At 36.3% G+C, this 16,014-nt stretch overlaps 1 protein-coding gene across 2 annotated transcripts in view; it reads left to right on the top strand.

Moving 5' to 3' along the window:
• The window catches only part of LOC134530759 (gametogenetin-binding protein 2), a 79,448-nt gene that overhangs the window by 42,529 nt on the left and 20,905 nt on the right, over positions 1-16,014 (top strand). For both annotated transcript variants that reach the window (XM_063365905.1, XM_063365906.1), the window contains exons 7-9: positions 4,051-4,221; positions 12,273-12,738; positions 13,716-13,816. In XM_063365905.1, coding sequence (XP_063221975.1) covers positions 4,051-4,221; positions 12,273-12,738; positions 13,716-13,816 — 738 coding nt within the window. The remainder of the gene's footprint in view (positions 1-4,050; positions 4,222-12,272; positions 12,739-13,715; positions 13,817-16,014) is intronic.

Here is a 16,014-nt window from a genome sequence, read left to right on the forward strand (position 1 = left end):
AACTATGTTAAAAATACGTACTTCTGACGAAGTCCGTAATGTAGGCCTAACCTGGTGCAGAATTAGTAAATCAACACGGCCGCCATAATTCAACTAGAGTACGATGCGCTGCTTCCTCTCACACGCGAACATGTGATGATGTTTTTAGTATTTATGGTAAGAAAAACGGTGTAAACATGTATAGAGGCGAAATTGAATGTTTTGAATAACTTGAACGATGTAAGCAAAGATGTGTGTATAGTTTGATACACTTGTACACAAAACATCAAACAAATACGCAGTAGCTACACAACACGTTGTTACTTGCTGAGCTCACACAATGATGCAATTAGCAGCAGCAGTGCAGCTGGCAGCCAGTAGGCTGCGCGCGTAGTCACGCTCACGCACACTCATACGAAGTCACAACAAAACAAAGCTGTTTACGGCCGTGCCCGCGCGTGGTTGAATACGACAAACTTGTAAACGGTATGAATTGAACTTGCGTGGCGTGGTAGTTGTGCTCTAATACTTACGTGACGTAGGCCTACATACTTATCCGAAGTAATAAATATTTAAAAAAAAAATGTGTTCATTTACCGTAATTACTTTAGTTGACAAAAATGCCGAAACCTGCTACAGTAAGTATTTAAATAAGAATTGAGAAATGACCATACTTCTCCAAATACTGGACATTCAATTTCAATTATACCTTTTTAATGTCATCTTTTTTAATATTAAGTAGTTAGTATTTGGTGTATATCAAGTGTTAAAACAATTTTCATGACACTTGAGATATGAAATTGGTATTACTGTTATCCATTTTGGTAGTCAAAATAATCTCCCTTTCAGAGAAAAATAACACCGATTTTCCAGAAAAATAACCTTGAATTCTGTGAACAAATAAACACGAAAAGTGCATATCCCTACTAATGAGATATTTTGATTTAACAAACTATACTTACTTGTGGAGTTATATTTATTAAAAACCAACAAGGCTTAATTTGTGCATGTATTGAGCCACACAGTGTAAATATATATATATAAACCCAAAGTGGAAATCTTGCACAAGACACTTAATCTAGAAATCGGGATAAAATGTGTACTCATATCCAGGTAAATACGGTACTACTACTGTGTGAACATGGTGATAGATCAATTGCAACAATGATTTAAATTGTGTTCACATTTTGTCCATAACACAACGTTTACGGTGATCTTGTTGATGTAGTCAATTGGTTTAAGCTAATTTTATTTTTTTCCCATAATGGTACATGATACAAAACAAGCATAAACTGATTATTACATGTTAAATGTGTTACCGTATTCACTCGCGTAATGTCCGCGCTCGCATAATGTCCGCACCCTTTATTTATATATCCTTAAAAGAAAAAATTAAAAATTCGCATAATGTCCGCACCAGTCGTCTACGGCGGGCAACACAACTTTGGCCACCCCTAAAGGACGCAGTACGAATGGAAAGTTGACGGCTCTGTAAACAAAGCCGTGACCTTGAGCTGTCCTTTCTCTCCTGTTCTGAAAGGGTGGGGAAATTCGTTGAACTGAACAAAGCACGGTAACGGTAAACACAGCTGACCAATGACCAACACGCACGCAAGTTCAAGGCATGAGTGCGTAAAGGCCCCGCCCGCGTATAAGCCCCCCTCCTTGTTTTGTAAACATTTTTGAGAAAAAATGTAAAAACGCATTTTTCTGGGTTTATCTGAGGGCAGGGCAGCTTGGCATGCATCAAACAACAAGCCATGTATTGTGAGCGGTGGGAGGTGATTTTGGAAGCGGCAGTGATACAGAGACTGGTATTATAGTTTGTCCTTTCTCAGTAGGACCGTCGTGAGGCATGCCAGACGTAAGCAGTTAGTCCTATCTCAAACGACATAAAGATAAAGAAAGCTGGTCTCGCCCTCGCTCGCTGCCGCTGTGTTGATGTGGAGTGTTGTCGGAGAAGAAGAGGGGAAGTGAAGGAGGAAGGGAAGTGGGTCAAGGATTCTAACACTCCTTTGTCTGGTTGGCTGGCTAGCTGGCAGGAGGGAGGTTAAGCCACGCCTCTGCCTCTCTCCCCTCCTGTCTCAGCGCTGCCTCTGCCTCTCTCCCCCCTGCGGAGTCGTTGCCTCTCTCACCCTCCTGCCGCGTCGCTGCCTGCCCCGCCGCCCTCATTCGAACAAAGACGCACGACTTGAATAGAACACAAAATTTTTTATTTTTGTATTTTTCCTCGCATAATGTCCGCACCCCATTTTTTTGGCCATAAATGTGGTCAAATTACTGCGGACATTACGCGAGTGATTACGGTACATATTCAATCATGGATGAGATATGTTTCGCAATAGTAGTGGGTATTATTTGTAAGATACCCTCTTTTATCATATAATCGTCACATGCTCATAATCGTCGCACCCATATTTTAGGGCGTCAAAATGCTATAGTATAAACGTCGCATTATTCTTTTGGTCCCGCTATTAGTTTCCGAGCGCTTTGTGTAGTTATCTTTTCCGTATAAAACGATGCATTTTAAAGTAGAAATCTAATATTTTATCGGACATTACCACTTACTTATATAATTAACGGAAATACGAAGTTGTCTGATGTGTAAATTTTCTTTTAAAGACTTTTTAAACATTATAACCTTTATCTGTTCGTCTGCGTCGTCGCCGCCAGCGCTAGTTGGCATCATTCATGTTTGGTTATGTTGCTTCCTGTATAGAGCGTGCACAGTGCACACGTAGTTGAATACCGATATCTCGCCGATTCATGCAGCACGCGCGCTCTGTTGAGTGCCGAGTCAACTGCATTTGTTGACCCACACACCATGGTGTGTACTACGACGATAGTTATGCGTTAGTTCAGGCTCGCATTCGGGTCACAGATTTTGCTTTTCTATTTAAAGTTGAACAAAGGTTATTAATTTGAATTGTTTGGCTTGCTCTTGTACACTCCACTTTTTAATTAAACGTACTTTCCATGAATGGATTTTGTTTTTATGAATAACTTTACCAAACAAAAATTTTTTTTTTACATATAAGTCGCAACCCTACTGTAGTGGGTAACTCTCCAGTAATAAATTTAATAATGCCCAACTACAAAGAAAAACTTTATTTTCACCACATGTTTCACAGCTTCTTCCAAAACACCGTTACAAGCCTCTCTCTCCCTCCAAAGACAATGTTACATATCCTTCCACGGTCAATATTTGCACTTACTTCAACCAGATATACACTTCAAAGTAACATAAGTTTAACAAAAAAAGATACAAGATTTTAAACCACAAATTCATTTACTTTACCATTATTTAACAGCTTACAATAACTTCTGGCAACCTATAAAGAAATAGTTCCGGCACAATATGGCGGCAGCCTACAGCGATTTTCTCTCAAATAAAGTGAAACGTCACTTGGCCAATCACAGCTAACTAGGTCACATCACAACACTTTAAAACACCTCTTGGCGCCAGCTGGACGACCCTTCCTTACTCATTCTTCCCAAAACCCGGCTTAAACTTCAATTTATAAATCATCTCTGCCAGAAATCACCAACAGTAACAAAGGACTTATAGAAAAACATTTAAGGAATGCAGAGACAAATATTTCAACACGAAACATAACACAAGAATAAATATTTTTTTATCTTCTCATAACCCCACGCTAAAGAATCAATGTTAGGGTAGGTCTGTGCCTAACCTCCTTACACTACTTTTCAAACTTGATTTTAGTATATAATGTGTGACGATTATGCGATAAAACACGGTAGTTTGTTAATAAGTTACATGGATGTGTATACTACCCTAAGAAAATCAGGAAACCGGGAAAAGTAATTTCGTGCCCAAAGTTTCGGAAAAAACACATTGATAAACTGGGATCTTGCCAAGACACAACTTGACGTAGTTTATGTTACACTGTAGCCACCCCTCCTCTTATTAGTATATTTAGTATACAGTTTTATTTTTGTCTATAGTTCCAGTTTTTAATTCATAAGTATATCCTGTCTTTGCTTTCTCAAATTATTGTTTACACTTGTATGGTAACATACCTATTCAGCATGGTTGCTTCTATTTTACAGGTGAAAGTCGACTTAACTCGAGGAGTTTCACAGTTTGAGCTTGTTTGTGATGAGATGTGCAAAGAAGAGATAGCCAAGCTGCAGAGGAAAGAATACAAGAAGCAGAGGAGGAGGAGAAGAAGAGAGAAGAGAGTTTTGGAAGAACAGGATGTGAAGGAGAATAGTTGTGAGGTATGTTATTGATGCATTGCATTTTTATTTGAAGAAAATAAAATTTGGTATTCTTAGTACCAAGTACTGTTAAACCTTATTAAATTAATTGGGTAAAATTATTTACATGGCAATTAAAATTAGGTTGAATTGTGTTACTAGCTTTGTCTACAAATGCAAGTTCTGCCATTTAATTAAAAGCATTTATGTAAGTGCTATTTCAATCAGCTCCCGTATAACCGGCACACTATGTGCACAGTGTATGGCCTTTTATTATACAGTCAAACCTCTATTTATCGAACTCGCATGTATTGATTGTCCGTGTTTATCGTATACTTTCTACGGTCCGAGCAAAATTGCCATACAACTAAGGTTAAAAAAGTCCGCTTGTACCTATGTTCGAATTATCATTTTGTCCGCATTGATCGTACAAAATATGTGGTCCCGTCAATAAATTATAATAGATGATCGTTTAACCATAAAGATTTTGCAGAAATGACCATTTCTTAGACAGAAACCGTCATAAAAACAGTAACGATTGTATACAGAAGTAAAATCACCTTAAATCTGCAGCCAAGTAATGGAGCACGTAAACATGAAGAAAAGACAAATGATCAACTTACGAAGAAATATGGATGATGTACCATAACTACAGTACAAACCAAATTGTTATCTTACGATAATTACCGTAAAAAGAACTAAATATTCTTTGTAGATACCATAATACTACAGAAGCACGATAGCTACCACATTTGCACTATAGTTACCGTAACAACAGAGATTATGTATATTTACCGCGATGGTAATGTATTTATTTATGACATTAAAATTAAAGAACATTATTGAAAAAAAAAAGGTTGTTAAATTTTGATATGTACGGTTGGCACATGTTGCTAAGAAATAATGTGATCTGAAAGAATGCAGTACTACTACGAAAAGTGAAAATGGTACTCGTGGATTTTTAGGTTATGGCAGTCTGTTTCGTTTTTCAGTAATATCTGCCGAAAATTAACAAGCGTATCGGAAGTCGGCATAAATGCCGATTCAACTAAATATTGGCAAAATCGGCTTCTTCAGTACAGCTCTACATTTGATGACATGAGTAAACATATTTCAGACTTCAGGATATTGAAAAAGACTAATTTCCATGTAGGTTTATTGTGCGTATGTTTTTTTTTTGCAAGTGTAAATTGAATTAAGTAAAATGCTTCAATTTGTATTTTTTTTATATTTCTGACACTAATTTTGAGTTTGAAATATTTTTTTCAAAATCTAAGAGTGAAGTCCATATCTATTGAATGTCCGCATCTACTGAATCTTTGGTCCCCTGAAAAACGATAGATAGAGGTTTGACTGTAGATAGATGAGTCTGCAAAATTTTGAGTTCAGTACAGTGAAACCCTGATTATCCGTTTTCCAATGGACCATGAGTAAAAAACGGATAATCCAGGAAATTCTACAATGTGGGAACACACTCTAAAGTTACCAAATGCACAATGTATGTACTATTGCAAAAACTTTCAGTGAATCAGTTAGGTATTTCCATAAACTGACACCAGCAGCACACTGTATATACACTATCAATATTGGAAAATTATACTTCCTTATTTTTTTTAAATGAACAAAACAAAATAAACTTCAAATTTGTATGTTTTAAGCAAGTAATTACGTATGTATTATTCAAAATTTAAAAGGTACATACTCACCACATGTTATAAGATGCACACTTCTTTCTTATTTATAATGCAGAGAAATTATAAGATGAGTTTTTATGCAGCAAAATATTTTTGGTGTTGGTAATCACAAGTTTGTTGTTATTAATACAATGTACAATAAGAAATACACTTATTTAAATCAAATAAAAGGGGGAAATAATGTACAAATGAACTGTAATTAACACAAGTCTCACATCCTCCTTGACACTTATTTTTTAGTGAAGAAGTCTTGTATTTTTGTTTGCTTGGTATCAGAACTTCTTTTAAGACTGAACAGCAAGGTTTGCATCATTGAAATTCTGTCTTCTTCCAAATCTCCGAGCTTCTGTCCATAGCAAAATGCCTTCTCTTTGTCGAAAGCAGCTAGTGCTTCCGAGAATGAGGGTACCTCTTCTCCATCATCTTCATTTGCTTCTTCTTCACTTTCTTCCTTTTGTCCTTGAGCATCGCTACACAACATCTCAATGCTCACCTCACCACACGTAGCAAGATCATCGTCCAGACTGCAGTAGGTTTCGAAGCCAACATCATACCTGCCAACCCTCCCGCTTTAGGCGGGAGACTCCCGATTTTATAACCTTTCTCCCGCCCTCCCGATTTGTCATTCAAATCTCCCGCTTTTTGGTTCTGTTTCTCTTGAAGTTTTTAATGCCGTAAATTTATAGTATTAATATGTTTGTACCATTAATCCGTACAATCGTTTAGTAACTACGGTTCGTATCATAACGTGTGGTTATTTTAATAGCCTCAATGCCCACAATTGTCGGCTAAAACTCTTGGTTAAGCGTAGAAAGAAACGTAGTTATTTACGATAATTATGGGAGCTGTTTTGGTACACGTTCGTCATTGGTGTTTGTTAGCCAACCAGAAAAAGGTTTCATTTGTTTTCCAAGATGGCATGTGTTGTCAACATTGAAAACTGTGTTTTCGGTGGTGGTGGTTTGAAATAAAGATGGACTGAATTAATGAGTTTATTATACCACTGTTTACATTCGTGCCCAAATTCGCTTCGGTTTGTAAGCCGGCTATGTGTGAATTGTTAGTTTGTGCCCGAACAAATTCGCCTTTGTTCGCGTCTGTGGTGTGTGCTCACAGACAAAGTGTAGAGTTAGCATTATAGTCTTTGAATTTATTCAACGGTGTATTCATAAAAATATTATTTTGTGAAGCAGTTGCGTGATGAGTATTTTTGTTTAGTTGTAGGTCTACCTCGCAATAGGTATTTAATAGAAATGGCGCTAAGTAAGCCTACAGTGAAGTATCTTGCTGTGTACAAGAAGACATTCAGTGACGAATTTCCGTGCATTTTGCAATCGAGGAAAGGTGAACATGCTGCATTTTGTAAAGTGGTAAATTTCTATAAAATATTGATAATGACATAGGACTTATTTAGGCATAGTAAATATCAAGAAACTTAAAGATGTTGATTGAAAATTGGGAAAAAAAATTTAACAATCTAGAATTAACGCATGTTAAAGATGAGTAAATTTTAAATTTGTTTTTATATGGTGTGCACGTACTATGCCCTCTTTTTGTGGCCCTCCCTACCCTATATTTTGTAAATGGGAAAATCTTTCTCTTTTGAACTCTCTACAGTAGGCACGTGCAGACAATTCTTAAAAATAACAACTAGCCCAATAAAAATATTACAATTTCAACCAGCTGTTTTTTTATAATTTTTACTTAGAAATATGCTTAAAAGCACTATTTTGCATCTTCAAAACAAAATTTTCCCGGGGGAGAGCCCCCGGACCCCCCGCTTTATTGGGGGAACAAGTATTTACACCACTAAAAAACCTCCCTCTTTTGGACTGGCCAAAGTTGGCAGGTATGCAACATCTTAACCCAGCTTTTCCCAATCTTTTTCAAACTCCTTGTCACTCTCCGTCACAATTTCATCAAACTGGTGAAATTACCTTTCCAACGCTACATTTCTGGAAGCAGTGGGAAATTGTTGTCGCTGTTATGTTTTTCCACGAAACTGACAAATAGTGGATGGCCTGGAACACATTGATTTTCAATGGTTTACCTTACTTCTCCTCTCTGGCATCTAGCAGACCCACTGCCTTCCGCACAAGCATTTTTCTGTATTGTTGCTTGAAGCACTTTATTACTCCTGCATCCAATGGCTGCAACACACTAGTGCAGTTTGCAGGGTAGAAGACTACTCGCACATTTCGTAAAAAAGACATGTCCTTCGGGTGAGCTGCGCAGTTGTCCACAAACAGAATGATTTTGCGACAGTAAGTGCCCATGCTGGAGTCTAGTTCACACAAAAATGATCTAAAAATATCAGCAGTTACCCATGCCTTTTTATTGGCGTGGTATGTAACTGGCAGTGTTTTAACATTTTTAAAACACCTTGGCTTTGCTGATTTTCCCACTACAATGGGTTTCCTTTTGTCACTTCCATCACTATTTGCACATAACAACACAGTTATTCTTTCTTTCGATTGCTTTCCTCCATGGCAAGATTCACCTTTTAATGAAAGGGTTTTGTCGGGGAGACAGTTGAAGAACAGCCCTGTCTCATCAGCATTGTAGATGTCCCTTGGAGAATATCCATCTAATAACTGTGGAAGTTCCAGCCACTGCTCAGTAGTATCTTTATTTACTACAGCACTTTCTCCGGACAATTGTTTGTAGGCAAGCCCATGTCATTCCTTGAATCTACAAATCCACCCATTGGAAGCTGTGAAGTTTTCAACTCCAAGTCGTAAAGCTATTTGAAGAGCTTTTTCTTTGATCAGTGTGCCATCCACTGGGATGTTTGATGCCCGAACTTGCTGGAACCAAGAAAACAAAACTTTCTCAAGCTCACTGTATTTCGACTGTCTTGCCATTTTCCGTTTTTTTGAAGACTGGCCGAACTGACTTGCTTGTTTCCGAATCTCATTTCTTCTAGCGAAGATAGAATTAAGAGTCGATGGAGGAATACCATAGCGCTTTGCCAAATCAACCCGTTTTTCGCCTGGATTTTTTTCAACTGCATTTATAATTTCTAAACGCTCTTTAATGGTTTTAACCTCTTTTGTAGCCCGATACATATCAATGAACCTTTACAAATTTCACACGTGCATTAGAGTTAAATGCGTAAAGCTAATTTACCGTAAACAAAGAAAATCTCGCGCATATACGGCCGGCCACGGAAACGCTAGGATGAACAATTTCGTCTATGTTTCTCGCAGGATTTCACTGTCGCTAAATAGAAACGTGTTTACGTTGGGCTAGTATGTACAGTATATCGACCACGGTTATATTGTTGTGTCGATTATCGCACAAAGCAAGAACTATCGTGCGAGCGTTAGGTTTCGTCTGTTGTTTTATCGAAGTTGGTGAACCTGTTAGCAACATCGTCATGCTCACTTTATTCGTTTTCTTTTAGTAATGGCTGCCATATGTAAATATTGGTATTGCGTCTCGTGTAGACACGCGTAAACTGGAATATTTCTCGGGAATTTGAATGTGAAATCGGTAAAAAGCCTGTAAAGTTCAACCCGTTAATCCGGGTTAAAAAATATTCGTAAACGATGGAAACTGGATTTTTTTAACATTGTTCTTGCGGCATTTTTTCGGGACCACGGACATTGAACAATAAAACAGGGAAATTCTACAATGCGGGAACGGATAAACGAGGTTTCACTGTAATAACATATTTGATAGGAGTCCACATTTGATTTTTTTTAGTTGAGTCAAGTCAGATCCTCAGAAATCGAGTCTAGCTTGAGTATTTGTAGAAATATTTAAGAAGAGGTTTTTGTTCCTGATAGTAATGTTGATTATTATGTACCATTAGCTCTATATTAGAGTATGTATGTGTGTATATATATGTCTTCTTCGTGAAAGTTCTTTGTGTAAATTGAATGAGTAAAATATGTAATTACTAATACTAATCGACCCGTGTGGAATTTCACAGTGCCCACCAAATTGTTTTGTGTGACATTCAATTCTTTAAAAATTTGGGAGAAATCACATTTTGAAGAATAGAAAAAAGTAAACGGGTTTTAGTACAAAAGAAGACATGTAATTGAAGACATCAGTACAAATAGCTGTTACACATTTTTTTTTACAGAAGTATTATATTCAAACATACCAATAATATACACATCCTCTAAGATTTCTTTATCATAAGTTCTGTTTATTATGACGGAAGTGCAATTCAAAAAAGAAATATGTAAACGCTGATGTTTCAAGAAGATATCCGATTCAATATTTATCGAAAAATCAATGCATCCATTAAACGACCTCTTCTTAAATTACTTTAAATCTGAAATTTAAGAGAAGTGGTACATTTTTAGACAGCAGGTCTATTTTTCGTCATTAGCCGGCATGATAAGCTTTAAAATGAGGGGTAAATCTTGGAATTTGATAAAGGAATAAGGAAGATCTCGTGGACTGACAGAAAACAGGCTAGAGAAATAATATATAAGATTGTACCAATTTGTGACATCTTTTAAAACTGGGTATTTTATTTCACTAGATTCTGTTAAAAATTAGTATTGTTTTTGGTCTTGTATCCAATTTAAATGATTTCACCTTAGAATTTTCATATACGTACAGTAATGCTGATTTTTTTTTTTTTTTAAACCTGGAACAATGTGATTTTCAAATATTAGAAAATAAATTGGGCTAACGGTTCTCGAGTTTTCAGTGAACATACATACACACATACATGCTCTTATATATATATATATATATATATATATATATATATATATATATATAATGTATGAACTGTCAATATTATGAACTTGCAACAGAATTAAAAAAAAAAAAGTATTTATTTATACATGTATTAAGGACTGGCCAACAGACATATCCCAAAATAGACTGGCGTTATACAAATATGAAACAAATACAACCAACATAGATGGATAAAAAAGGAAAGAAAACAAAGGAAAATATTACATGTGAAGTGTAGACTCAGATTTCCAAGCAATCATATATGACAATTTGAAAATGCTTACACAACAGTTTGAAAACTATTATAACCTTAATATTGTATTGCAAGGATTCCCATTTGTTACTAGTTCTCTGTCCCCCTCAGAGGAGGCATCTGATTGGGGAGAGAGGGAAAAATAGCAGTGTGTCTGGCTGTGAGAAACATTATCTGTTTATAATATAATAAGCAGGTCACAATTTCTCTATTTCTATTGCCAGGTTACAAAATTGTAAAACTTATTCTGAAGGTTCTAACAGGGTGTGCAGTTGTTATGGTCATTCGAGGGTTATAGTGCAGTATCTTCAGAACAAGCACTAGAGGTTTAATATTCGCCTAGTGTAACCGATACTTAGTGCAAGGGAGGTGTGGTTCTAGAAGGTTAAATGCATTAACTACGCAGTTATGATGTCATCCAGGGCAATCGGGGTATAAATACAGGCTGTCCACCCGAAGAGCAGACTTGTAAATGAGACCTCAAGTAGTCTCTCATAGTCTGCCCTGCTGGCCTCGTTGATAACCTCAATGTCACCAGAGTCTGCGAGAGTCCGTCATGCCCCTTATTCATACCAGACTGCCCTGGATGACACTTAATTTATTACTGCGCAGTTAGTGCAGTTGACATACTGGAACCAGGCCTCCCTTACACTGGATTTCTGTTACACTAGGTGAGTTATCCAACCTCTAGTGCTCGTTCTTAAGATGATGAACTGCACTGGAATGACTGTAACAGATGTATGTTCTGTAACAAGATGGTAAAATTTTAAAAACTTACTAGTGATTATTAATTACATGAGCTGTCAAAATTAGGGTAGTGAGGGTAGGTCAGCATTCAATCGGTCATTGTATATCATCTACCTGAGAAATATGTCATAGTATGTCAGGATTGCTTATGTTATACCTAATTCTGTACATTTGAGGCTAAATTTTTTCAGCAAAATCTCTTAAAGTTTTTTTTTTTCCCCCCACCATATTTTGAAGGAAACCAGTTATCAAGCAGGCACTGAATACAAATGAGTCTGCATGCCATATTTATAGTCTTTTAAATGAAAAGGAAATTAATAAATCTTATACAATATTTAATTTCCTAACAATTAAAATTTCCACACCTATGTTGTTTGCTGCATTGCATACATGTATTGAGTCTTACTTGCACGTAAAGCTGATAACACTGTTGTTAGTGATGTCTCCAAACAACCACATTAAATAGGTTTTTTTTATTGTATTCTGATTTTTAAAAATCTTCTGGTTTTCAAAGGGTTTTAATTTTCCCAAAGTCTATGAAAATTAGTTTTTGAGACAACTTAGATTTTCCAAAACTTAGCTTTGTTTTACATTTTAGAAATTAATGTAGAGTGAAGTTTGTATTCATTTGTGTTATTTGGAGGTGGCTGAGGATTCGTGATCTTTATTTACAGCTGCAGTTTCTTGACAGGAAAGCAAACAGAACAATTCTTTGTAACTGCAAAGATTGCTTGCAGCGCACTGAGAATGGAAGCTCTTCGAAGAGGTGGGTGGGTACCTTAGAGGAGAAGCAAGATACAAAGCCACTTTGTGGGGAAGAAAAGAGGTCAGACAGTGGTGTGAACCTAGTTGAGGACAGGGACTACGGTCATGCTGACGGCTGTACCGACCTTTCCATTGAGTCACTGTCCGCGATATGCTGTACGTGCGACGACGACCAGGAGACTGTGCTGAAGGCTGATTGTCTAGAAGGGAAGAAGAAGAGTGGTAGCTGGTGTTCAAGCGATCAGTCACATGACTGTGGCTACTCCTCGGAAAACACTACTGGTAGCTGTGCCACGCAATCTGAGCTGTCCAGTTTAGCAAGCTCCAGAGAGGGCTCAGAGGTTGGATGTTCTGATGGCTTCTGCAATCATGAAGGTTGGTGCTCTTATGGTAAAAGTGTGTGTGATTTTTTAATTTACACCAGTCATTTTGTAGATCAGCATATGATATGGATGCACATCCGTCTAAAATTGGGCTTGAACTAAGCAATTTTTGTCTCAGGAGTGATGGGTTTGTGTTTATGAGGCTATACATTTGTATATGTTATCACACCAAATAATTGATTTTACTGTACTACTGAAGGCACAAATTATTATAACTTTGAAAAACATGTAGTAAAAAGTATTATTCTGATTCCTTGAAAGTGGCTTGAAAATTTTCATTCTTTTTTCCAGTTGCTTTCAAGGAATTCATTTACTTCTGACTAAACCAAATTACGGATCGGGGTACTAACTAAGATGTATGAAAACAACAGTCGATCAGTGCCATAAAAACATGTAACCAGAGCATTAGATTGTATGCATGAGTTCAGCATTAAAATGAAAGATATTCCGGTGTAACTCCTGTCTCAATTCACTAGAAGAAATGAAGAGCAGTTCATTTTGAAGTTTAAAATAAATGTTTAAATATTGATTAATAAATTTGCCTGTATTTTTATTGTGCTAAGTGATTTAAATGTGTTCTTAGTTAAATAAAGTTTAAAGTGAGAGATTAAAAATAATGAATTGTTTATACCTTCTAGCTTGTAATCAAGACATTCAAGTTTATTTATGGTAATTGTCCTAAGTTTCTGCATTACTGCGCTGCTTTAATAATTCATAACAATTTAGGTTTATTTTTTATGTTAAACAAAAAAAAGTTTTAATTTCATTAACTATGGCATTAAGTTTTCAAATAATTTTGACATTCCGTTATTTCTTAACTCTCCATTTACAGGAATTAGTTGTACAACATCATTTTAATGAATCTGCACTTCATTGTTTTAAAAGACATTCCAGTCTTGTGTTTTATCTTAAAATTGTCCTTTATGAATTTCTTCTATGTAACACATTTTACAACATTTTGTTTTTTAGGAGATAACATCAGTGAGTGCCATTTTTCACATTCATCTTCAGATGGAAGGCTGAAAATCACTTGCAAATCACAAATGCTTTCATTGCAAGAGATGCTTGAGGTGAGTAGGAAAATATTTATACTTTATAAAATTTCTTCATCCACATAATATCCCTTTTAGAAGAAATTGAAAAATTATGACCTTAAATAATGTTACTTAAATTTGTGTTGGAAATAACGTTGGTAAAACATGGTCTAAAGGCCCATTTACACTGGAAATTATATATCACTCAAAATCTGTCTGACACTTTCATATTATCAGTGTAAACATTGAAGCCGATTGGAGACAAGTCCAGTCGACTACAACTAACATAGACAAAAGCAAGGGGGGGGGGGGGGGGGGTTTACATTAAAACCCAACGACAGTGGAAATCTGGTGCAAAGCAATAATATAAAGCTTTAGAAAATACCATTACAATTTTATTCATAATAAAATGCCTCTAGAGTGAAAATGGAACATGACATAAAAAATTACAGTTTATAAAACGCAAAATAAATACAATCATTCACACAAATAAAACAAGGTAAGCAAGAGTAAAGCAGACATGGTGGCAAAGCGCTGTAAAGTAGCAGAACAAGTAATATGGGCCGCTAGGCGAAAAAACTGAAGGCAAAATCAAGAGAGAACTTATAACCCGGCTTGACAAGAAATGTCCAATGCCATTGTGGCATGCCCATATACAGCTGCAGAAATGTTACATTATGCTACGGCAGTACTCGGCGTGAGCAAGACAAACACAAATAAAATGACCTGAAGGGTCCAAACATTGGTGGCGATTACATTTAACAGGGCAGCAATAAAAAATGAAGGCGCGGCCACAACGCGCAAGCAAGAACAATACCAAAATACAGACGTTAAGTTTCACAGCCGAGTACATACCGAGACGCAGAGCCACCGCCGCAGTGATAGCCTTTGAGTCCAGAGACCGAACGACTGCAAGGAATACGCTAGGGGCCGGAGTATATATAGGCCGGGAGAACACTCCGACAGAGAGCGCTGGTGAGGCAGCGGGGAAGTGAGGAAGAGGGGGTTAGGAAGGGGAAGTTGGAGAGGGAGGGGAAAGGAGGGGAAGGAATGCTGTACAGTGCCGAAAAACGGAGCAACTGCTTCAACATGTTTGGCATTAAATGTGGCATACAAATATGAATATTGCAATAGAGTATATATATTTTACTACTTTGACATTTATCCCACAATATCTGGGATGGTTATTTGGATGCATAAAAAACAGTCACTTTTAAACTTAAATTATAATTAAAATAATATTCCATTTGTAAAAGTCTTAAGTGTTTACTGACACATGTAAACATGACTTCATCTCACCCTTAAGTAGAGGTATGCTTGTAGTTATGAAGTATGTAATAACCATTTAAATAAAATAAACTTTTTCAAATTTGTAATGGTAGAAGTAGTGTGTAAATGGGGTTCCGAGCCCTGGCTTATGGCTGTGGATTGTGATTGTCGGTCCGCCAACTTGGATTCTGACATCACGGCGGCCATCTTGGACTCAAAAATTCCTCAAAATTGACTCAAAATGACTCAAAATTTCCTGTTTTGTGGGAAAAATTCTCGTTTTCTTCCTCAAAAATTTAAAAATTAGGATTTCGAAAAACCTCAAAAGACTTTTGCCTTAGAAAGAACACAATGTCCATATAGAGGCTTAAGCATCCATGTCTACAGCCTCCGATAAGCTTCTGATGTCATCTAGGATGGACGTCACCATTGCAATTTCCGTTACGACCGCCATCTTAAAAATCTTTATTTATTATCCAATTTTAATGAAAATTTTTTAAAATTTATAACAATAATCAATTAATAAAATTTTAATAAAAATATTTATAAAAACATACTTTTACGACATGGAGCTGGAAGTCCTCGGTTCTAACCCGTTGAGGGAAAAAAATAAAAATAAAAATGACAGAATTTTCCTCCAAGGAAGCCGCTGGCAGGCTGACTCCCCCAACACTTATGTCAAAGAAAATATATTGTCACCTAGTATGACGTCATGTTCGCTATCTTGAAAATCCGTAATTTTTATGTTAGTAACTCGGGAAAATTTTAAAAAAATTAATAAAAAATTATTAATTAAAAGTTAATAAAAAATCTTTAAAACCTTTGTTGCACTTTTCGTTACGTCATACATCTTGGAAAATCGTAATTATTTAGCTAGAAATTTGGAAAAAAAACCAAAATTCATCAAAAAATTCTTTCATTAAAGTAATGATTGATTATATCCATTCCTGATATTGGTTCGATCC

Source organism: Bacillus rossius, chromosome 3, assembly GCF_032445375.1.
Source record: "Bacillus rossius redtenbacheri isolate Brsri chromosome 3, Brsri_v3, whole genome shotgun sequence".
Taxonomy (NCBI): domain Eukaryota; kingdom Metazoa; phylum Arthropoda; class Insecta; order Phasmatodea; family Bacillidae; genus Bacillus; species Bacillus rossius.